The sequence below is a fragment of the Podarcis tiliguerta genome, assembly GCF_965153285.1.
Source record: "Podarcis tiliguerta genome assembly, chromosome: 12".
Lineage (NCBI taxonomy): Eukaryota > Metazoa > Chordata > Lepidosauria > Squamata > Lacertidae > Podarcis > Podarcis tiliguerta.
The window spans coordinates 17,401,588-17,426,921 of record NC_139545.1 but is presented as its reverse complement, the minus strand read 5'-3'; the positions used below and the strand labels follow the sequence as shown (position 1 = coordinate 17,426,921).

The window sequence follows — 25,334 nt, the reverse complement described above, 5'->3', positions numbered from 1 at the left end:
TCATAAATATGTTTGATATGTGGGATATTGATATCTCAGGGTTTCCTTTCACCTTTTAGGAATAATACTTCAAATCCCAAGAGCAATAATAAGCTAGAGGTACAGACTTGGGATTTGGATCAGGATTAAAAAAACATTTTGTCAATTTATAAGGATGTTACTTATACTGTACTTTTAATGGAAAAGGAAAGGAAATTGGAATAATATATTTTGTATGGCAGTGAAGGAAAATTACACAGTTGTTCCACTAACCTACTATTTTAGGCTTCCAACATTTTGCTAGCAACTCATTTAATCATCTCATTATTTTTGTAATACATATTTTGTCTTTTTCATTTGTGGTTTGAATTAATTGGCATAATGATCATGTACAGTTGACTTAGTTCCATAAGGTCTCTGCATGTAGTATTTATTTTTGTTATCTTTGTTCAGGCTCCCTATTACTTTCATAATTCTTAATGACCATGTTGGGTCAATTATGGTTTCCAGCAGAACCAATATCCACAGGATATTCTGAATATATATATAATATTATCCCTAACACAAAGATTGTGACTGGCATTTGGCTTAAATTATCAACTTGGAATGTCTAACTTTCAACACTTATGTTTTATAAGCATTATAGGTACACAAATTCACAGCGGAAACTTTCACTAAAGTAATATTTCTTCGGATGTTCCTGTTATTTTTCTCAATTTCTGTGAGCCAGAGAGGCATTGACAGTCACTTTCTTTGAAGCAGCTGCTGCTGATTATATATTTATTTTTATCCCGCCTTTTCCCCTAATGGGACTCGAGGTGGCTTGCAGATAAAATAGTAAAGGTAAAGGGACCCCTGACCATTAGGTCCAGTTGTGACTGACTCTGAGGTTGCGGCGCTCATCTCGCTTTATTGGCCGAGGGAGCCGACGTATATCTTCCGGGTCATGTGGCCAGCATCACTAAGCCACTTCTGGCGAACCAGAGCAGCGCACAGAAACGCCGTTTACCTTCCCGCCGGAGCGGTACCTATTTATCTACTTGCACTTAGACGTGCTTTTGAACTGCTAGGTTGGCAGGAGCTGGGACTGAGCAATGGGAGCTCACCCCGTCGCTTGGATTCGAACTGCCAACCTTCTGATCGGCAAGTCCTAGGCTCTGTGGTTTAACCCACAGCGCCACCCACGTCCCTTACAGATAAAATAAGAACTGCTAAAAACATGGGGGAAGCAATTATCCACTGATAGAATTAAAACTATCTGTCTGTCTATATATGATATAGCTTGCTTTTTCAGTCAGACGGGGCTAATTCACATGAAACTTTGGGCATATCTGTGAATCGAAGTGACTGATGGTCTGCTTGTGATGAAAAGATTAGGAGGTTGCCGTGTTATGACCATGTATCAATATCAAGCACATCTGCGGTCTGCTGCATTTGGTAGGTCACCACAAGCTCAGGCAAAATAGCATTCCAAGGTGTGCCACCCGTAGGACTTTAAAGGAAGACACCACTGATTTGATGTGGAATCTTATGCTCAAAAAGCCTGCGCACTTTCCTACAAAGCCTGTGATCTATGGCTCTTCCAGGGCCAACATCAGGTTTCAAGAGACTCTGGGCAAAGTACTGTTGTGGGACTCCCTTGGAAATGAGAGCCCTCCAGCAGCAGCAGCAGCAGCAGCAGATGCTGGCCCCACATGCCCATTCCCACTCCCAACCCCAGAGGCAACAGGATTACTGGGTAGTGGTACATAGCAGTGCAGGCCTTGGAGAACAGGCCCACATCATTGGACTCCCCAGCACATTCACCAGTAAAACCAAGCCGCTCCCTGGACAACTGGGAAACACTGGCCTGCGAGCGCTCCAGTTGGAGAACAGCCTTTACCAAAGGTGTCATGGGCTTTGAAGACACTCGAACGCAGGACGCAAGGGAGAAACATGGTAAGAGGAAGGCACGCTTGGCAAATCCACACCGTGATCAACTCCCGCCCGGAAACCAATGTCCCCACTGTGGAAGGATGTGTGGATCCAGAATTGGCCTCCACAGTCACTTATGGACTCATTGTTAAAACCGTATTTATGGAAGACAGTCTTACTTGGCTACGAGTGATCGCCAAAGAAGAAGAATATTAGATGGGTGCCTTCTCTCTCTTGTCTTTCCAGTGCCTGTTGAAGACTTTCCTCTATCAGCAAACCTTTTTAAGCTGAGATATTTCCCAGTCTGCATCTGGAATTGTTTTTATGACATCTTTATCGTTTTATCGCTTGGACGTTTGCCGCCCTTTGTGGGATATAAATTTAATGATAAATAAATAACCTGCACAATGTAACAACTACCGTGTATATATTAGGGGCACACATTATAGCGTTGGAATTTTAATGATCCAGGTGAGTCCAGCCACACAGGACTGACAGTTCAAAGTCAGTGATCCAGCCAAGGCCGCCTAAACTGCCCTTCATGATAAGATCTCAGGGTGGTTCACAGAATATAATAGTAGTTGTAGTGGAACCATGACAGCCTAGAATCTGTGCTAGTGGCAGCCCTGCATTACTGGATTCTGCCAAGCCATTAAAATTTCCTCACAATGCAATACCCTCTATGCAAGCTCTTGTCAACACTGGGCCAATATAAATATTTTTAAAGAGATGATAGATAGATAGATGGATGATAGATAGATAGATAGATAGGGCTGCAGAAGCACAGTGGTGGTAAGCACTTTTGAATACAGTGGTACCTCGGGTTAAGTACTTAATTCGTTCCGGAGGTCAGTTCTTAACCTGAAACTGTTCTTAACCTGAAGCACCACTTTAGCTAATGGGGCCTCCTGCTGCTGCCACACCACCAGAACACGATTTCTGTTCTCATCCTGAAGCAAAGTTCTTAACCTGAAGCACTATTTCTGGGTTAGCGGAGTCTGTAACCTGAAGCGTATGTAACCTGAAGCGTATGTAACCTGAAGCGTATGTAACCCGAGGTACCACTGTACTCAGTATTCATTATATGTGTTAGACATTTTTGCTCACTGGATGGGTTTCTCGGTCACTAATGAAATAGCTTACATATGTCAGCTTCTGTAAAATATAGCAAAAATATATTTTAGAAAAGTATATTCTGGGGGGGGGGTGTATATGCTTCTGCTGGGAGATATATAAGGTAGAAATATGTTTCGTAGAGTGGATGTCATACTGGTAATTCAGCAAGCCGTGTCCCATATAAAGCAATTGCAGATATATCTCTGGCATTCAAGCGGACCCAGCGGAATGTGTGAATTTTCGTGTTGCGATCTGAAGCCAGGCTTAATGTGTTGTGGACTGCCTGCTACAACATTGTTCTAGGTGGCTCCAAAGGATTCAGGTAACGTGGAAGAAAAATGGGCCCGGTTGTAGCTATTGAGCACTGCGCTTGAAAGGAGTATGTCGCTACAGCTTTGTCTATTGTGCTTCGTTTTCAGATAGGATTTGATAATGCTAGTGTCTGTTTCAAGTGAAGTGTGTGCCAGATTACAGATAGCTAGCCCTAGCATTTGAAAGCTGTTAATTGTGAAACTTGAGAAGAAAATGAACTCGTTCTTTCTGAGGTGGCTATTCAAAATCTGGGCCTCCCCACTTTTTTACTTTTTTGTGTGTGTCATTCTAGAGCACTGTGGGCTTCCCTTTTATTTTCTTCCCACATAAAATGCACAGAGCGTACAGACGCTCTTTCATTTGGCAGCCTCTCCCTTGCCTTCTTTGCTTGGGAATACTTTTGGGTTGTTAAGGATGTGCCCCCATGTATTAAAATGAAATTGTCACTGCTGTGTGGTGCAGCGTAACATGGTTTGACACTCCACACCCGCAGCTACAGAAAACAGGCTTTTATTGCATTTATTCTTTCAGAGACAAGAGTCTCTATAGATTTGCTGCCGACGTACGCTTAGTTAAATCTGAATGAAGCCAAAGTGAACAATCTTTGGCATCAGTCGTTTTGTTCTTTGTCGGAAGGTCCATAGCCCACGTGGTTGTGGCAGCATTTAAAAAACAAAACAAAAAGCAGGTGTACAAAAGATTGCAATGATTACAAGTCAAGAGGGACAGTTTTAGTGCCTCCTCCTGAAATAAAGTAACATGCATTTTGATAGCATTAAATCATCCCCTATTCACATTTTCCAAACTGCATCTGAAAACCGCTACAGGAGAATGCAGACCCCATGTTGACACTCTGGAGAGCATCTTCGCACTCCAGAAGAATGCATATTACCATATCGCATATTTTTGAGTTTTTGGGTCAGCCTTTGGGGGCTGTATGTTAATGCACTGTGGAAGGAAGCTGAGGCAAGCTACGTGAAAATACGTTGAGTTTATAGCAGTGTTCTTGCTGGAGGCGCAGCAAGCTGGGGGCCGAAGATTCAAGTGGCAGCCAGTATTGGGAAGAGAGAGAAAGTGGAAAAGGTTGATAATATGTTTGCAAGGCTGGAACTTTCTATACTGTCCCTTTAGCATCATTTCTTTGGGGAAATCCTACCAGATCTTCTTTCAGAGTCAGATATGAGTTTTCGATTTTCACAGCTTGGTATGGCTGGTCTGCCGGGGATGGAGCTTTTAAGCAGAAATGGGCTGATAGCAGCTCCCTTTTATGAGCAGTGTGGATAAAGTATGTTTTAAGGTTAGCCAAGGCGTTTTGAGGGGATTTAAAAACTTTTTGGGGTGTTGGAAGTATGTGACCAGGGTAGGCAACTGGAATTGATTTGAATTGATTTGTTAGTATATATTGTGTTTTTGCATACAAAGTGTCAGTTAGGAAATTGCATGGATGCACACAGAATGTTATGCAGGTTGCTTCAATGCTGAGCCCAAAGCACAGAACCATGCCTGGTTTCATTACCAAATTTGAAAATACAGTGGTACCTCTGATTACGAACTTATTAAGTTCCGGAGGTCCGTTCGTAACCTGAAACCGTTCTTAATCTGAGGAACCACTTTAGCTAATGGGGCCTCCCGCTGCCGCCGCGCGATTTCTGTTCTCATCCTGAGGTTAAGTTCTTAACCCGAGGTACTACTTCTGGGTTACCGGAGTCTGTAGCCCAAAGTGTTTGTAACCTGAAGTGTTTGTAACCCGAGGTACCACTGTAATGGTTTTCATCACAATCCCTATTTGCATGCTAACTAAAGGTGGCTGGGAAACAGAGAAGATCAGGAGGGGAGGAGGAAATGAAGATCTCTCTCCTCTGAGCGGAAAGTGCAAAATGTGGTGTTGAAGGAAATTTGGTGCTTCCTTCTCGTGGAAGTGGAAGTGTGGTACCCAGGTAGATTCAGCTAGCAGAAAGCTTTTTGTGACCGTTTCTTCTGGAGAATTGGACCTCTGAAGTATAGGGGGAGGGGAATTTCTGTCAGATGCAGAACAAGACAATCATTTTGGCCTCAGAAAATGAGAAATGCAAAGCTGGTAAGGCGGTAAGATTCCCTCAACCAACTTGCTACTTCAGTCTCTCAGAGCTTTTCTCCGGACAGCAAAAAAAATGCAGGAAGGACCAAGGGGGGGGGGTGTTTTCCTCAAGAGAAACCGCTCCGATAACAACTGCTGCCATTTTGAAAATTACAATCCTTATGTTTTGTTCCGATGGACTGATTTAAATCTTTTTTAAAAGTTTAAATTTAAAATATTTTCCCCAATTTACCCCGACTGATTTAACTTTCCCTTCTGTATTGCTTGTATTGTGGTTGAGGAAGTTTAGTTGGGTGGGGGGGGAATATATTATCCGACTGAAGGCCTTACCAGGGAGCATTTCATAATGGTGATATTGTCTGGGAAACAGAGGGTCACTTATGAAGGGGGGACGTGCATCCCCCCCCCACCCCATTTCTCCTGAATGCAGGATGCCAGGAACACCACAGCCCATTCAAAGTTTATTGTAGCCTGCACCTCAGTGAAATATGTTTTTAAAACGCCAAAAGTAGCCAGTTTCCCTTTGAGGAAAGATTGCAACATTCGAGACTTTTAAATAAAATATTGTGCATGTTGTAGGAAAAGTGGATAGGGAAAAGTCTCTCAATAATAATAATAATAATAATAATAATAATAATAATAATAATAGTAAAATCTGGGACCATCCAGTGAAAATGAATGCCAGAAGATTCAGGGTAAACAGAACTAATTCTTCGCACTGTATATTTATAGCACACACAATACACTTTTAAAGCACATGACCAGTGGCGTAGTGCAGGGGGGGGGGGCCGGCCGCACTGGACGCAACATCTGGGGGGGGCGCTCGCACTCGCAGTGCTAAAATCCACGGGTTAGGGGGCGCAAATTACTTGCCTTGCCCCGGGTGCTGACAACCCACGCTACGCCACTGCATATGACTTCCTCAGAATAACCCTGGGAATAGTAGCTTCCCCTTCACAGAGTTATAATTCCCAGTCCCCTTAGCAGCCTACAGTTCCCAGGGTACTTTGTGGGAAGTCATGTGCTTTGGATGCACATAGTAAAAGTCTAGCAGGAACTGAAAAATGAGCAGCCGGTGGGAAACGAAGAGGAAGAAAACTGGGGGTGGGGAGATAAGATGTTAAAATATTTTCGAAATGGCATTTGGAAATTGAGCGGCTAATAAGAGTGGGAAGAGAAACATCAAGATGGCCGGTTGGGGAGTCATTTTTTCAATCTGAATTAATGAGATGTCAAATTTGTAAATAAAAATAAAAATTGAAAAGCAATAAAAATCAAACATATTAAAAATAAATGTGCTTTAAAAGTATTGTGTGGATTTGAAGGGAGTGGCGGCCACCAACTCAGATTGCTTTAAATGGGGATTAGGCAGTTTCATGGAGTATCTGTAGCTGTTAGTTATACTGATTATATACTACCTCCATTTTTAGAAGTTGCTGGAGAATCCCTGTATGTGGGATTCCCATAGGCATCTGGTTGGCCATGGTGAGATCAAGATGCTGGACAAAATGGTTCATTGGCTTGATCCAGCAGCCTCCTCCTCCTCCTATGCCCACGTGATTTTCAGAACGCACATACAAAAAGGTAATGTTGTAAGTGTAACTGACACAGAGACTTGGATGTACAAAACTAATGCATCCAGACAGAAAAGTATCGCCATTCCTATTAAAGCACCAGTATAATGGAGGCAGGCGGCACGTTTCATTATCAAGTGATATTGCGTGACTTTTTCTTGATACCTGTCATCTGATCGATGCTCCATAATCATTATTATTATTTCTCTTTCTCAGGATGGAATCTACCGAAAAATGTGAAGTAGTTATTCAGCATTTTAATGGGAAATACCTGAAAACACCCCCTGGTGTGCCAGGTAAGTGTTGTGTGTTCTCTCTCTGTGTGATAAAATATGGAAGCTCCTTTCCCAGAAATGGTTCTTGAGGAGAGTTCTGACTTGACATTTCACATATAGGTGTCTCCCTCTCCAATTTGCATTGAATTTGTGCTGTTGTATGTCTTAGGTCTAGACACCCCCACCTCCACATTAAATATATTAATAAACAAACCAAATAAACTGGGCGGGGGGAGGAGAAAATGAGAGTGGAGGAAGATAAAGGGGAAATAGATTTAACTCAACCTATGGAATCTCATTACATAGAAAGGTCACTGAACCCGTTTCCCACTATCTTGAGTTCTTACTTGCCATCAATGTATTTACTGTCCTTTATGCCACAGCGACTGGACCTAACGGTCAGGGGTCCCTTTACCTTTACAGCATTTTAGATTGAGCTTGAATTGCTGTAGTGTTTCCTCTTTGTTGCTCACAATATACAGCTTCCCATATTTTTATTTGTTTTTCTTACTGAAATGGAGAGCAGAATGAGAATGCATGTATTATGTGCAAGATCTAGGTTGACTTATGAGTGTAAACAGTAGTTACATGTGAATCCTGATGATCGGAATTGGAAAAGTATGTCACCTTCAAGTCACACAAAATGTTGTGTTGCACTTATGGCCACATGGAGTAGAATATTATTGCTATTATTATTATTATTATTATTATTATTATTATTATTATTTGGATAGCACCCTTCACCTGCAGATCTTATGTTCACAACATAAAATTACAATATAAAAACAACAAAATACATAGTAAAAATAAGAACAACAAAAAACCAATAATCCTCCTTCCACAACACATTTTGAAAGGGCATCTGATGTCAGTCAGCCAAAGGCCTTGTTAACAAGGAATGTCTTTTTCCTGGTGCCTAGAGGTGCATAATGAAGGTGCCAGCCAAACCTTCCTGGGGAGCCGCTGCAGAAAAGGCCCATTCTTGTGTTTCCGCCCTCCAGTCCTGTCATGAGGGAGGCACATGGGCCTCAGAGGATGATCTCAGGGTCCATGTAGGTTCATACAGAGAGAGGCAGTCCTTCAGCTATTGGGTTCCTGAGCCATGAAAGGCTTTATAAGTCAAAACCAGTGCTTTGAATGAGGTCTAGAAATTAATTTGCAGTTGAGGCAGAATCGGTGTATTGTGCTCAAACTATCTTGCCCTTTGGTTGTATGCAGGGCCAGATTTAGGTTTGATGAGGCCCTAAGCTACTGAAGGTAATGGGGCCCTTTATAGTGACAAACAAATTGTCACTGTTTTTTGTGTTGGATATATGCTATTTGGTCATTTATGGACCTAATAGGTATCTAAAGCCATTTGCACATGTTGCCATGTAGCCAGTCCATGCAGAATGTAGGCACCCTATATATAGAAATGAGCAAACCAGTGATATTTTAGGGAGCAGGCTAGCAGGCGGGGCCCATTACTTACATCATAGGAACCTACACAACACAAAACAAAACACTGTTGCTGTATGTAGGTTTTGTTTTATTTGTTTTTTATCTTATATTTTGGAAACGTACATCCAGGTTTTTTTCTTTAATTTTCTTTGGGGCCCCCAAAAGAGTGGTGCCCTAAGCTATAGCTTGTTTAGCTTATACATAAATCCGGCACTGGTTGTATGATCTGTGAATGACACTATATGTTTCCATCTCGCTTTTCCTCCCAGGAGATCAAGGTTGTGTACATCTTGGCAAGTTACATATATACAATAAGCAGCAGATCTTGTCAATAGATTGCACATGATGGTGGTACAGGGCCCCCAATACACATACAGTATACTGGGCCCAGGAAATCCTGTTAGCATCCATGATGATGGCATCCAACCTTTCAGTGCAGAAAAATACATCCATTGGAAGAGCCACTCACCCACCCCACACCCCGGTTAAGTAAATATTAACAATGCATGTGAGTAGATTCACATGTTATCCCAGGGAAACTCAAGATCGGCCACAGAATATTGTGGTACAATTCTACATACAAAGATACCAGCAGATGGACATTTCTTCTCTAGCAATTGCAGTAGTTGCGATATGAACCTGCCTAATATCATAGCTACACCCGATGGAAATGCGAAGGATAGCAATGATTTCGAGCAGATTTCCAGTCAACAGAATCCTTGTCCTCTGTAAACAATCTCCCACGTCACTCAGTAATAAAATGCTCTTAGCATATGTGAGTCAGCTGGCCATAAATGCAGCAGCTTTATGACTTTTAACTGTAGGATTTCCCCAAGTTTTATATGCATAATATTGAATTCAGAGTTCTCATCCAAAGGAAGTGTTAGGTGGAACTGCACCATGAGTAAATTATCTAGAAACTATGGGCTGCTTTAAAAAAACAGAAAACTTACGCAATGTTACCTACAATCCCCAAATCCAGCATTCATGCTATGGCAGAGCTTCCAGCCGCCAATGAAACTGCAAGAACTAAATTTACAGAGATCATGTTTGGGCCCAGGAACTATTTCAGTGTCCTTTAGCTTTTGGAGAACTGGGAGTGAGTGCAGGGAACTCAACTTCCAAGTTTTGGCTTCTGAACAGGAATCCTAGAGTGGAGGCAAGGAAGGAATAAGGACAAGTGAATCTGTCAAATTATGATTTCTCTCTTTCTCATCCCCCCCCCCCCCAATCTTGTCTTTACATCTGCATGGGTTTCTACATGGGTTTTCTTTCTTTCTTTCTTTCTTTCTTTCTTTCTTTCTTTCTTTCTTTCGTTCTTTCTTTCAAAAAGAGCTCATGAAAATTTATCAGTATTTTAGTGCAATTTTCTCCTGATATATGCATTAGTGTATTTTGCCTAAAATGCAAATTTTGTAAGCAATTTTCTGTAATGCACTTTTCTATATTATTGTTGCAAATATATCTACATTTTTATGCACATTCTGTATGCATTTTTGCACACACATTCCTTGACTGGAGAACTGCATGGCAAAACTCCGAGAGTGGAAATTTTGAAGGATGGCTGTTTTTTTCAGTTTGCATATTATTTCAAGAACTGTCAGTTTGGTAATTTTGCTGTGAATTGTGAACGAAATTTCTGTCCTATTCCTAGCAAGGCCTTGGAATCCCTGAATGGGAGTCAAGCCCTCTTTCTCCTCACAGCTGTGTCAAACAGTGGGGACAATGCCCCACATCTTGCAGGTCCAAGCTCCAGTCCTATTGGATTCCTAAATGGTCAGCCTTTTGATGGGCAACAAGGATAAGCATTATTAAGCGAGTCAGTACTTAGACGAAGAATGGGGATAAACAGCAGCTCAGCACTTTACACATAGCACTATGATCAGCATTTTGAATCACCAGCCATTATGCCAACATTTTGATTAACATATGAACATACCGTTTGGAAAATAGAACCCTTGAAAAGCTGTAGCCCTTGGCAGAACTACATCTCCCATAATTCCATTTTCTTTTCTACCATCGCAGCTGCTGTTGCCGCCACTGTTTAATAAGGCGTGTGCGTTGGGACATGGGGGCTATCAGAAAAATGGTCCCTGTTTTTTCTGGAAGATCCCAGATCACTTCTGAATTAATCCTACGAGTTTAGGAGAGACCACCCATCTAAGATGCTGAACTCCCTGTTTTAGGAGGCTTGGCTGTCCCCCAATTTCCCAGTTTTTTTATCACCATTTCTCTGGCAGTCCTCTCATTTATCTGCTTCATATGTTTTCTTCCGCTTAGATCAAGTCTCTTAAGTTTTTCTTGCCTCCTTTTTGTATTTGATCTAGATGCATGGCATTTTTATTGATGTTGTGGTTAGGTTTTCATTTTGTTCTGCAAGTTACCTTGGGCATATCCAGTCTGGAAGTGAAAAGTCAGTATAAAAGTATCTAAATGAGTAATAATGTAAAAAGCTGGTGCAGAAAAATAGCAGCCTTGCTGTAGTTTTTTACCCTCTAGTGTCAAGTGGGGAAGAGGCATTTGTGAAGAGCTTTCTCACAAAAGGAGAATTTTGAATGAGGATATATACTGTATAAGTGTAAGCAGATAAACTTGGATTTTTAATGTACCCTCCAGCTAATCTTCCTGGTGGCACCTTTCTGTCTGTTTTGCAAAAAGGAACATTACATTTCAAGTTTCCTTTATTAAATGCTTATCTCTCTTCCCCATATAGGTGTGTCTGGCTGCTCTGAGATGCTTATGTAGAAAATATTTTAAAGCAGTTACATTAGCTGTCTGTCATTAGGAAAATAAGGGTATGAAAACAAGAGAAAACTGCGCCTCAATTACATGGTATATTTAAATTACAAATGTGCTTATATGCTGCCTGCTAGAATTTGATTTTAATGATCACAGATTGGATTGATTGCATATGTGTACACGGTAGAACTCAAACCCCGTTTTTGAATTCTAATTCATCCAGTGGCTTTCTGCTTTCTTCATCCTCAGATACGCTTCTCAGTGGGATATTGTTGTATTCTAAAAATCCCCTGGAAAGTGACTCAGTGAACTCCCTCTAGCCTTGTAAGAGAGAATTGCGGATCTGTAAATATGATTGATTGGGAATTATCACCATTTCATTGATTTGTATAGGGCGAGCATTTGGGTGTAATTACCTAAGCAGGGTGCTGTCAAAATACATCTTTGAGACAGTTGTACTGTATCGGTTATTATACTCCTTAAGAGCTCACACAGCAAAAAAAGAAAGAAAGAAAGACAGAAGAAAAGAAATAATAATATTTAAGATACAGTGAAAAGTTATAAATTGCTCCATTCCCTGTTGGTGGGTTTAGCTTGTCCTTTACTTCCTCCAAGACGAGAGGGAGGGGAAAAGGTTAAGTAGAAGTTTCTTTATATTCATGTAGTTTCCCCTCACAGCTTCTACTCAATTTATACATCTCTGTAATAAACCTGGATTTATGCCTCTCAGCAAAGATAGAAGCATTATGCTTTATCCACCTCCAGGCAATTACTGATCTTCCTGCAAGGCGAGGCAAAGAGAATCAAGTCTCCCAGTGTATTTGGAAAGGCACAATCAGAGTCTGGAAATTATCCTCCCAGTGCCGCAATAATTGGCATGAAAGGGAAAATGGGCTCTAGTTATTGCTGTGACCTCTTTATGAATTTAAGTAGGAAATTCGGAAACTTGAGAGCATGAGACAGAGGGATATATGTGTGTGTAAATAATCATAATACACATATATATCAGTTTTTAGATATTAGCTGATATACTGACCAGCTGTCTGGCTGCGAGAAAAGATTTACCAATCAGTCAGAGGTTAAATACAGTCGCTTCACACTTTTCACCTGAATTCCTAGCGGACTGTTAGAAGAGTCTGTACAGAATGGAGCAGATTTCATGTTTGGGGAAACATCTTGTTTATTCCAGGTTTCCTCTCCTACTTGTTAACGAGCCTTTTAATGGAAACATGTAACCTTTCCAGTAGCGCATTTGACTCATTCCCCTCACCACGGGCAGTTTCTCCCAAAGTTCTTTTTGCTTTTTGGCTTTGATCGCTCTCAAAATATGAGAAACTGGAGGGACAATAATAAGCAGCACCAAATATACCTTCCTTTTTAAAAACAACAACAGCAACAACAACCTGTATATTTAAACTGAATGGGAATTGCTATGTTTATCCATATTATGCCCTCAATGAGGCCCTTTTGTTATTGATATTGAAAATCCATCTCATCCGGTTTTGGACATTTAATTTTGCTTCATGTTCTTTCATAAGCTTGAATATTTCTCTTAGGCCTCTTAATGCCGCCTTCTGCTTTAATTATTGTTCCTAAGAAATAGCTTCAAAATGGGAAATTACACACTTAAGAGCAATATATTTCCTTAGAAAGAGTAACTGAAATAAAACTTAATATCCTGCCAGAAGATTTACTAGGAAGTTCTGTACTAGTAGCATCTTAATTTTTTTTATTTTCTTCTCCTTAGAAACAAGAAGCTTCCCCCCCCCTTTTTTTCTTTTTTTGCACATTTCTGTCTTCCTACCTCTCACCCTAGCTGTTCAGATTGCTGTTTAATAGCGATACATTAGGAAGAATTACCACGAAGGACATCCTACCAGTTCTCTCTCCTGGAGGTAGTTTTCTTCCATATTCTGACATATCTAACAGTTTATCCTCTATCCATACCCATTATGCATCATAATACTTTAAATCCCACAGCTTACATGTGGGTTATGTTCAGCCAGCTCCAAGGGCATTCTGGTGGTTCCATTACTGTGAAAAGTGAAGTTACTGGGAACCTGTGGAGCACCCTCCCATCAGATGTAAAAAGCAAAACTTTTTGTAGACATCTGAAGACAGCCCTGTTTTGACAAGCTTTTAAAAATGTTTGAGGTTCTGTTTTGTTCCTTTATATTTTGTTGGAAGCTACCCAAAGTGGCTGGGGTAACCCAGTGAGATGGGCGAGGTATAAGAAATATATAATTATTATTATTATTATTATTATTATTATTATTATTATTATTGCTTATATCCTACCCTTCCTCCTCAAGGAGCCCAGGGCTGTAAACAAATCAAAAGCAAAGCAGAAACAGATTAAAACATTTTTTAAAAATAATAATAAATAAAAACATACTTCCAATTCAATGATCTCAAGTTTCGCCAGGAACATTATTCAGTGATGGCACCTGCTCAACACTGAATCTAAGCATTTTCTGCCTAAACTCTTTGCCAGTCAAATCGGCAAATTGCTTCATTCCCATTGTGTTGTAGGTGTGTTTCCCTTGTGAAGCTTCACAGTTGTGTTATTCAGTTGTGTTATTCAGTTGCTCTCCCAATACATGCATACAGTTCCATTTGTAACTGCAGATTGTATGGAACAGGGAAGTTTGGGCTAGCTGTAATCTCCATATTGGTGCAGAATTCAGTGGACAGGTTGTTCATAATTTTGAGTATATTACACTGATTGTGTCCCGAATGCACTGGCTGCCAATTAGTTTCCACCACCCTCCCAAGAGGGTGAAACCAAGGCAACAGCAGGAGTAAACAAACCAGGCAGGACAAAGTTATGGGATTTAAAATTGGCCACAGCTTTTATTGATTACAGATGTTGGTGGGCTTTGGCACAAGCATTGGGTGTATATCCATTATCAGCCTCCAGATGGAGGGCCGACACTTAAGCAGGGTTGTGCTAGGGGTGGACATGGGTCTACTAAGGTGGCCCTCCCCAGGCAGCTGAGGAAAGCTGAATGGCCCATCTACTCCACTCTTGGCTTCTGGACAGATACTTGCACATAGACTCCTCTAATGTGGTAACCCAAGATTGCACCTGGCTGCTTAAGGCTGGGGTGATAGTTTCTGGGTGCTAGTGTCAATATTTAGGAGGCATTTGGCCCCGCCCCCTGGCTCCTTGCAGCATCGCATGCGGAATGTCAGGGTGTTGTGGGACGTCACGTGCATGGTGTCCCTGCGTCACATGGCATTGCACCCGGGCCCCCTCAATCCTCTTAAGATGGCGCCTTTGTTGTTGTGGGTGTTTTGATGGAGTGTAGGTTTTTTTAATTGGATTCTATGTTTGTTTTTTACTTCTTTTTATTGTAAGCTGCCCTGTGGCCTGTGCAAAGAGTGTTATTATTGGTATTAAGAGTGTTGGTTTTGGTATTAAGTGGTATATAACTATGTGAAATATGTAAACCATGGGGGGGGGGTCACTGCAACTTTTGATGACACGCCCTGACACTGTTGGATGGCACGATGACATCACAGGCATGTATTGATGACATCATAGGCATGTATCATGGAAGCTATGACAGGGCATGCATGAGGTAAACTGGTTGAATAAAATGCCAGCATTTTCCTTGCTTAGTGTGTTGGTGAGGATAAAAAGGGTGTCAGAAATTGCTGCAAGTACGCCCCATTCAGACAGTGTTGTCTGTGAACATTTTGTACTGAAGGTAATTACTTCATTTTTAACATGAAGCTTCTGCTGCCATCATCTCTTTTTATTCTGTCTGTGTGTGTTTTGCTTCTTCTCCTCCTCTTGTATTCTCCTCAGGCTTTCAAGTCATTTTAAAACATTTTGGATTTAAAGCACTGAGGAGTTAATAGAGCTTTAGTTATAAAATATTTACAATCAGAAACTGGATGATATTTCCCAGATTGCATGATCTTTTGAAGTTCAAATATGACTTAGATTTTCTTTTCAAAGAGCTCCTAATGGCTCTCTGTGAATGTCCCCTGACACTGTAAATCAGCTACGTCATATTGAGTCATCTTTTTTTATTATTATCAATCTTCCTTCCCCCCCCTCCACCTCCTACATTAGTCTTCGTATTAGAGTATTCCTTAAGTTATAACATTTCCCCAGCACTCTCCCTAGATTAGAACAAAACCTTTCCTTGAAGGTTCAAAGGAATGTGAATAATTAAAGTTAAAAAGAAGTATGACACTTTTCAGAAGTTTCCATATTGGAGCCATTTTAATTGGCTTTCCACTGCAAAAAGAAATAGCTCTCTTCTCTGCATCTATCTGTCTCTCTCTCACTCTTTCAAAAACAAAGTGTTCATTTGGCTAGTTATTTAGAAGTAATGATAATTTTTTCAATAATCGATCGAAGTGAAACACAAACTCTTTTGCTTTGAAGAGCCAAGAGTCCCATAAGGACATGACTTTGTCAATGAATATGTAGCAATTGAAAGTCATCAAGGAACTGTTGATTTTTTGGTGGTCACGTGTGGGAAGAAATATTCCTTTTTATTAAAGATAAGACACAGCCTTGCAGTGACATGATCCCCGAGTTTATCTATAGTCTTGTCAGTGATGTGCCAGACTCAAGCCTGAGAAAATGAGTCAGTTGCGTGGTATGGATCTTGCTGGGGGTGCATCTAACCTGCAGGAAGTCAACTGCAGCTGTGGTGGAAAGGACAGAATTATTTACATACTAAGTCTATTGTAAGTTCAGTCCCTTGAGCAGCAATGCAGATAATTTTTACAGCGTAAATTATTATTTTTCAAAAGCATACCATCCTGTAGAGTTGGAAGACAGTATGTGCTTGGCCTTTTATTAAGCTATCTGAACAACAGTATCATTTTATACCCAGAAGTTTCTGCCAGATGTTTCAGTGCTCCATCCATTAGGCACCTGTTGTCTTCTCCCATGTTTTAAATTATCTTTTGATTGCTAGTTAATAGATCCCCCTTGGCCACTATTTGTTGCATGTTCCACAATGCATAATTTTGCTACTGGAGTCTCTGTCTCCTACGGTGCTCTGCAGCTTTCTCCTCGAAATATAGATGAGATCCATCAAGGGTGAGGGCAAGAAAGTGTGAAATGAACCACCATCCCAGTCCTGAAAAGTTTGCAATAGTTGAGGATTCACTAGTGCTGAGTAGAAAAGGGAAGGGCTCTCTCACACACACATTGAAGCTAGGGTGATCCTAATAATAATAATAATAATAATAATAATAATTATTATTATTATTATTATTAATTATACCCCACCCTCCCCAGCCAAGGCCGGGCTCAGGGCGGCTAACAAGCAATAATAAAAACAAATTGAATGAATACAACTTAAAAAGAAGATTAAAATACAACATTAAAATATTAAAATGCAGCCTCATCACAGGAGGAGAAAGGAAAAAGAAGGGGGGGGGGGAATCAAAATGGCTCCAAGCCAAAGGCCAGGCAGAACAACTCTGTCTTACAGGCCCTGCGGAAAGAAATCAGATCCTGCAGGGAACATTCATAGAAGCTGAATGTTGGAAAATTCAGGGGAAAATAACTTCACTCAGTGAGTAGTTACACTATGGAGTTTGGTACCACAAGATGTGCTGCCTGTCAAGATGTGTGAGTTTAAAATGGGAATGTTTAATTTTTTGAATGATGCACCTATCAGTGACCACTTGTCTTCTTTAGAATGATTTTTATTAGTTGTTTGTTTGTTTTACACAAAAATTGATATTATTCAGTGTACTTTCAATATACAGTGGTGCCTCGCAAGACGAAAAGAATCCGTTCCGCGAGTCTCTTCGTCTAGCGGTTTTTTCGTCTTGCGAAGCAACCCCATTAGCGGATTAGCGCTATTAGCGGTTTAGCGGCTATTAGCGGCTATTAAAGGCTTAAGGGATTAGTGGATTAGCTGCTAAAAGGCTATTAGCAGCTTAGTGCCTTAGAAAAAGGGGGTGAGGAGCGGGAAAAAATCGCAGGAACTCGCAAGACATTTTCGTCTTGCGAAGCAAGCCCATAGCAAATTCGTATTGCGAAGCACCTCCAAAACGGAAAACCCTTTCGTCTAGCGGGTTTTCCGTCTTGCGAGGCATTCGTCTTGCGGGGCACCACTGTAATACATTTTGAGTTCTCATCCTTATGTCCATGATGTTTCTGTCATGGAATCTTTCACCTGCTGCCATAACTGCCGTTTCTTTCTTTTTTATTGTATTATAACTTATATCACAATCATTTCTTTCTTCTCCTTCTCTGGCCTGTTTCAATTCCTGCTCGCGATTTCATTTAGCTACAGTTCCCCCCTCCCTCAAATAGTCCAAAAAGAACCTCCACTCTTCGACAAAGTTCTTGTCTTTTTGATCTCTTATTTTTATGCTGTCAACTTCGCCATCTCTGCATAAACCATTAACTTTAAAATCCATTCTTCTTTCGTTGGGACTTCTTTCCACTTCTGCGGATACAGGATTCTGGCTATGGTAGCAGCATACATAAACAGCGTAACCATCTCTTTTGGAACCTCTGCCCCTGTAATCCCCAAATGAAATGTTTCAGGCCTCTTGGGAACGACTATTTTAAACATCCTTTTTTTAAAAAAATGTAGTGACTGCTTGTCTTGATGGTCCTATATCCTATTACCTCCAGTAGCAGAGCTAGTACACTTCTGAATTTCAGTTGCTGGGGGACACAAGCGAGAGAGTGCTGTTGTGTTCATGTCCTGCATGTGGATTTCTCACAAGTATCTGGCTGGGCGCTTTGATGTGGTCCAGTAGGGCCCTTCGTACAGTCTTGCAATTTTCATGAGCACGTTATTCTCCCATCAGCACCAACGCTCTACTTTGCATGGTTTTTGAGGAGTCCAAAGAACACCACAGTGTTAGCACATTTTGCTGAGGGTGGAGAGAATAATAATAATAATAATAATAATAATAATAATAATAATAATAATTTTTATTTATACCCCGCCCTCCCCAGCCAAGGCCGTGCTCAGGGCGGCTAACAAGCAATAATAAAAACAAGTTGAATGAATACAACTTAGAAACAAGATTAAAATACAACAATTAAAATATTGAAAGATTGAAATATTAAAATGCAGCCTCATCACAGGAGGAGAAAGGAAAAAGAAAAAAGAAAGAGGGGGAGGGAATCAAATTGGCTCCAAGCCAAAGGCCAGGCGGAACAACTCTGTCTTACAGGCCCTGCGGAAAGAAATCAGATCCTGCAGGGCCCGGGTCTCATGAGGCAGAGCGTTCCACCAGGCCGGAGCCAATGTTGAAAAGGCCCTGGCTCTGGTTGAAGCTAATCTAACTTCCTTAGGGCCCGGGACCACTAGGGTGTTGCTATTTATGGACCTTGAGGCTCTCCGTGGGGCATACCGGGAGAGGCGGTCCCATAGGTACGAGGGTCCTAGGCCCTGAAGAACACAATCCTGTTGCCAAGACGGCCAGGGGGAGACCCCTTGCCTTATCTCTCTGCAGTAAAACATTTCCATTGCCACGATAGATCATTGACTGGAAGGACAGGCATCTTACTTCTTTTTAATCAAGCAGCAGAGAACAGGAATGCATTAACTGCAAGCAGCCATGAGCAACACCCCAAAAGGTATGGTTGGGAGTTTTTCAAAGCACCCGTTTTGCACTCTCCAGCTCAAGTGCTGTTTATGCACTGAATGTTTGCAGCTGCGATCTTTCGACTGGGCGCCTGTGGTCCCAATCATAGGATTTCATCATACGGCTGGCTGAAATGCTGAACCATTCAGCACCATTGTAAAGGTAAAGGGACCCCTGACCATTAGGTTCAGTCGTGACCGACTCTGGGGTTGCGGCGCTCATCTCACTTTATGGGCCGAGGGAGCCGGCATTTGTCCGCAGACAACTTCCGGGTCATGTGGCCAGCATGACTAAGCCGCTTCTGGTGAACCAGAGCAGTGCACGGAAACGCCATTTACCTTCCCACCGGAGCAATACCTATTTATCTACTTGCACTTTAACGTGCTTTTGAATTGCTAGGTTGGCAGGAGCTGGGACTGAGCAATGGGAGCTCACCCCGTTGCGGGGATTCGAACCGCCGACCTTCTGATCGGCAAGTGGTTTAACCCACTGTGGTTTAACCCCCTGTGGTTTAACCCACGCCATAGGAAATGCCAATAACCTGCAGAAACACACTTATATGTATACATGCAGCGAAAGGCCTTTGTCGAAGCATGGCCACTCTTTCGCAAATGAAAAGTAGCCTTTGGCATGGAAGGAATAACGACTGAGGAGATCTCTGGCAGGACCAGTTCCGAAAGCAGAGGAGCTGCCATACTGAAAAATCAGCTCTTGCAGAAGCGGCAAGTTAAAGGCAACACATGTTAGGGATTGCTGGTGGTTTCCAACTTCCTTTGCCTTCTCGTATAAAATACACGCCATGAAAATAAACCAAAGGTTGAAATGACTTGGTGGTTGCTATCTTAGCATAAATTGTGTGTGAACGAGTCATAGGATGGGCTGCAGCGCTTCAGAATTCCATTACCGAGTGAGCTGGTGACTCCTAGCCAAAGTATAGAAAAATTGGTTTAATTTTCATGTCTTCAGTAAGTGTCTAAGTTCCTTCCTGTCTGTAAGCTAATGGCTACATTAATTATTGACTTCAGTGCACCTTAGGGGGAAAATGTTTAGGATATTGGCCAGCGGTGAAGGCAAGAAATTGTTTTAGCAGTCCTATGAACCGGTCAGACATTTCCAGTTCGTGTGTTTATATAAGGGAAACCCCGCCCCACCCGCATTGTTCTTCATGTTACCAGATTTTATCAATATTGCAGTTATTACCATTTTGTAATTGTGTGGTCTTGGATGGCCTCGGTGTTCTAGCATGCTCAATTTAATGCAGAAAAATTAAGAGGTTTCGATGGAGTGAAAATCCCAATCTGAGGGTTATAATTATTATATTTTCCTCACTAGTATTGCCCCCCCCCCCGAAAAGGCATCTTGCCCTTGGCTAGCCCCCATTCTGAATAGTTGTAAGCATTCTGCACAGAATCATTTCCTTTAAAAATACAGTGGTGCCTCGCAAGACGAAATCAATTCGTTCCACGAGTCTCTTCGTCTAGCGGTTTTTTCGTCTTGCGAAGCAACCCTATTAGCGGCTTACCGGATTAGCGCTATTAGCGGTTTAGCAGCTATTAGCGGCTATTAAAGGCTTAAGGGATTAGCGGATTAGCTGCTAAAAGGCTATTAGCGGTTTAGCGGCTTAGAAAAAGGGGGTGGGGAGCGAAAAAAAATCTCAAGACTCGCAAGACATTTTCGTCTTGCGAAGCAAGCCCATAGGGAAATTCGTCCAGCTAAGCGCATCGAAAAACGGAAAACCCTTTCGTCTAGCGGGTTTTCCGTCTTGTGAGGCATTCGTCTTGCGGGGCACCACTGTAGTTAATCCATTCAGCTCATTAACATTTTCTTTGTCAAAACTAACAGCTCATATTTCAAAGCTTGTGTATCAGGCTATTTTGTTCTAACTGTCCATTCTTTATTTCCTGCCTTCTTTTGCAATGTTTGCCTGATTGCTTGGAAGAGCAAGAGGGATGCATTTATTTGGATATACATTTCTCTGTGGTTTTTTCCCTTTTACTGAATAGTAGCATTATCTTAGGATTCCTGCTTATAGCATTTGCTTATTCCACCACATTATTATTATTATTATTATTTCTTTCTGTGTGGTTGTGCATAGATGTTGCAGAAACCTAAGCACACTTACTAAGCATTAGAGTAGACGTTTGCAATTAATGCTCCAAAGTTAGTCAGCTCTATTGATTTCAATCAATCTACTCTGAGTATAGCTAGCATTGGATGCAGCCCTGGATACTTGATTTGCCCTACATTTTCAGAATAAAGTACTAGATTGTGCTACAAGCATGTGCAGCAGTATTTGGAGATGCTGGAACATAGGAAGGTGTGCTGCCATGTTTCCTAGCATTTCTAAATTCTGCCAGGCATGTTCAATGAAGGCTGGCTAGCGTGTCTAACAAGAACATTCTCAGTTTCCACCACCCCAGTAACTACGAGGGAAGTGAGCAACAGGAAGCACTTCTGTTCTGCATAGCAGTTCACTTGAGACCGTAGTCAAAGGCTTTATTACTTTGCAAAACTTTCCGATGACGTTCAATTATAAACATCCAGGTTCTTCATTTCTGGAGTGAAATGGGAGTGGGATCAGTGCCCCTATCATGCCCCTCAGAGAACAATCAGAGTGGACCTATCACTATCTGGGAGTGGCCACCGAGACCATATAACACCAGTCCTGAAAGACCTACATTGGCTCCCAGTACGTTTCTGAGCACAATTCAAAGTGTTGGTGCTGACCTTTAAAGCCCTAAACGGCCACGGTCCTGTATACCTGAAGGAGCGTCTCCACCCCCATCGTTCAGCCCCGGACACTGCGGTCGTCCTCCGAGGGCCTTCTGGCGGTTCCCTCACTGTGAGAAGCGAGGTTAAAGGGACTCAGGTAGAGGGCCTCCTCGGTAGTGGCACCCGCCCTGTGGAATGCCCTCCCATCAGATGTCAATGAAATAAGCAGCTATCTGAAGACATCTGAAGGCAGCCATGTTTAGGGAAGTTTTTAATGTTTTTAATATTCTGTTGGGAGCCATCCAGAGTGTCTGGGGAAACCTAGCCAGATGGGCAGGGTATAAATAACAAATTATTATCATTGTCATTATTATACCTTTTCCAATTTATCATTATCACTATTATACCTTTTTGCAATTTATAGACCTATCATAAAAATAGCTAAGATGGTTTAAAAAGCAGTACGAAAGAACATTGGGAAAAAAGGGGTTGAAACTATACAACATTAATACCTACGGTGGAGACTTTTTCTCCAGCTACAAAAGATTGTCAAAATAAAAATGTATTCAATTTATTTCAGGAAACTGAATATAGTAGGCACACGTTGTATCTCCACAGGAATGCTGTTCCATAGAACAGAGACAAGTTGCTGTGGAGCAGGCTTCTGAGATTTTGGGGACTTTAAGGAAAAATTATCCAGTAGAATGCAGTGCCCTGGGTGTATAAGGGATAAGGAGGTCTCTCGAGTGATCTGTCCTCAGCTATATAGCACAACAGGCTATTCCAAGGAGCACAATGGTCCTGAAACACTATTGCCATCACATCGCCTCTCAGCATCTGCCGCCTGAGATGGCCATCTCCCTCTGCTGTCCCTGAGTGTGCTGTTGGGGAAAGCAGTGCCAAAACAACAGTACGCCAGGGAAAGATTGATGTTTCCTAGGATACAAGAAGATACCAGGGTTGACAAGGCAGTATCCTTAATCAGGTAGCAATTATAAGGATTCCCTGTAAAGGACCATGTCTCTGAGAGTAAGAAGAGAAAAATGTGGGGTGGAAAGCAAGAGATGGAGACAATGAAGTTAACAGTGGCTGCAACTCTATTTGATTTGCAAACTATAATCTAATTTTCAATGTGTTCCTCAAGGAGCAGGTGCTCATTTCCCTCTACTATCCAGAGTCTGTTGAGTGAAATCTCTCTCGGTCCCACAAAGCACCCTGGTCTATCAAATAGGACGCATTAAGGGAAGCTATTCCATCTGCTTAACCTCTTGTGTACTATTTTGGGTAATCTCCAAATCCGTTGTGCCTCTTTCCCCAAGCGCTGTTGTATAAAGATACAATATGCTGCTCTCTTCGTGATCTTATCAGCTGCCAAGAAGAAGAAGGAAATAGCTGGGTTGTATTGTGCATCTGTGTAATTTTATTCTCCCTTCAAAGGAGCAGCCCCACTTTTGGCTGTGACTGCTGGTACCCCACAGCCCATTTCTTTCCAGGTGAGGCTTCTGTGAGTAGAAAGGGGGCAGAGGGGACTTTCCTTAATCCACTCTTATCTCTACCAGCCCTTATATTCTTGTATCTTCTCTAGGGAGTTGGGTCACCCTTTGTAACTGCAGGGAAAGTGGTGGGAAGCTGCAGGAGAAAGGGTGTTTGGGGGGGGGGGAGCCCAAACCATAGTTGTCAATGTTTCCCCTTTTTTAAGGGAAATTCCCTTATTCCGAATAGGATTCTTCGCAAGAAAAGGGAAAAGTTGATAGCTATGGCCCAAACACAAACCTCCACCTGACAGAACCCTTCACTGGATCAAAGAGTTTTCCATCAGCAGATGTCTATGGCAGTGGTACCAGCTTTTGACCTTGGGCTAGTCACACTTCTTTGAAGTCTCTCAGCCCCACTCACCTCACAGAGTGTTTGTTGTGGGGGAGGAAGGGAAAGGAGATTGTTAGCCACTTTGAGGCTCCTTAAGGGGAATGAAACGCGGGATATCAAGTCCAAACTCCTCCTCCTCCTCTTCCTCCTCCTCCTCCTCCTCTTCTTCTTCTTCCTCCTCCTCCTCCTCACCTGCGCTCCCTGAAAGCTTCTCTAGTGGTTTGGGGGGGGGGTCCTCCTGAACAATGTGGGATGGCACACAGGAGGCTGCTAGGGATGGGGGAAATCTCCCCAAATCAGGCTCTCCCAGAATGAAAGGATAGGATAAGAAACATTCTTTCCCATGATACTCTTCATCTCACTTATCATAGCATCCTAAGCATTGTTATTTTTATCAGCTGTTGGATATTTAATATATATGATTTCAAGTTAGTCCCTTTCTGCTATCTGTCGCTGATACATTTAAAATATTACTTTTTACTTGTGGTTGGCTATACAAGCTGGCAACCTGTGATAAAGTGGGATATCAAATTCAAATCCAAACTCTTCTTCATATTTGCATTTTTTGAGTGAGTATCAAAAGTACTACCCTCTTTGGTTACTTCTCTCTCTCAGATCATTCCCCAGAAAGAGAGAGAGAGCGAATACACAGAGACTTTCCCAAGGGATATGTATAAAAGTCAGATCCAGTAGAATTAATCTGAACCTTGAAAGGAACTTAGATCTGAAAGAAGACATGAGAAAGAGTGTGGTTCATTTGTCATTATAGTTGAAGTGGGAAACTGGTTTGACTGAGATCTCCAAACCAGGACTTCAAGCCATGGTTTGATATTCGTGTTCAGTCCTGGTTTGGAGGACTCTCTCAAACCAGTTGGATCTACAAAATAATAATAATAGTAGTAGTAGTAGTAATAATAATAATAATAATAATAATAATAATTTATTAATTATACCCCACCCATCTGGCTGGGTTTCCCCAGCTACTCTGGGCGGCTTCCAACAGGAGATTAAAAATACATTAAATCATCAGTCATTAAAAAACTTTCCTAAACAGGATCAAGCCAGGTTGTTTTATTAATATGTTCACTCAAGGGGATGAGGGAAGGGATGCTTGAAGCTTTAGGACTTGTCTCCAGCACCCCCTCCCCCATTGGTTTGGAGATTGAACCCCAGTCTCCCTTGTCCAGGTCATCATACTATTCCATGTTCCACTACCAGTAAACATCATGGATGAGCAAGGACTTGAAGTCCTATTCACTTGACTGCGCTTCCTTTGATTTTTTAACATTATTTCAGCATTACTTAAATAAATGTTTATGGTATGAAGAGCTCAAAAAGATATTTAAGAGTTCAGTTTCCAAAAAGCCGGAAGCATACTTGCTGGGCTTAATATCCAGTGACATTCCCAAGGATAAAAGGAATATATTCCTTTACGCAACAGCGGTGGCTAGATTATTAGTGGCAAAAAATTGGAAAACAGAAAAAATACCGGAAATATCAGATTGGTGAGTAAAACTCCGTGAATTTGCTGGGATGGCAAAACTAACGGCAACAATTAGAGGCTGTTATAATTTTAAAATTCACAAAGCGTGGGAGTGGGTAAAGGAATATATGAAAAGATTTGGTTTTGGAGCTCAAATTTAATATGCAATAGTTAAAGTTCACAAAGATATAAGACGATATCATAACATATATGGAACAACAAATACAAACCTCTATCAACACAACGAGAAACAATAT

General features: G+C 41.6%; 1 protein-coding gene across 10 annotated transcripts in view; it reads left to right on the top strand.

Annotated features, from left to right (window-relative positions):
- RBMS3 (RNA binding motif single stranded interacting protein 3) overlaps positions 1 to 25,334 on the top strand; it is a gene marked incomplete at its 3' end in the record, with an annotated part of 742,271 nt that overhangs the window by 590,242 nt on the left and 126,695 nt on the right. For all 10 annotated transcript variants that reach the window (XM_083405003.1, XM_083405001.1, XM_083405007.1 and 7 more), the window contains one exon: positions 7,189 to 7,268. In XM_083405003.1, coding sequence (XP_083261129.1) covers positions 7,189 to 7,268 — 80 coding nt within the window. The remainder of the gene's footprint in view (positions 1 to 7,188; positions 7,269 to 25,334) is intronic.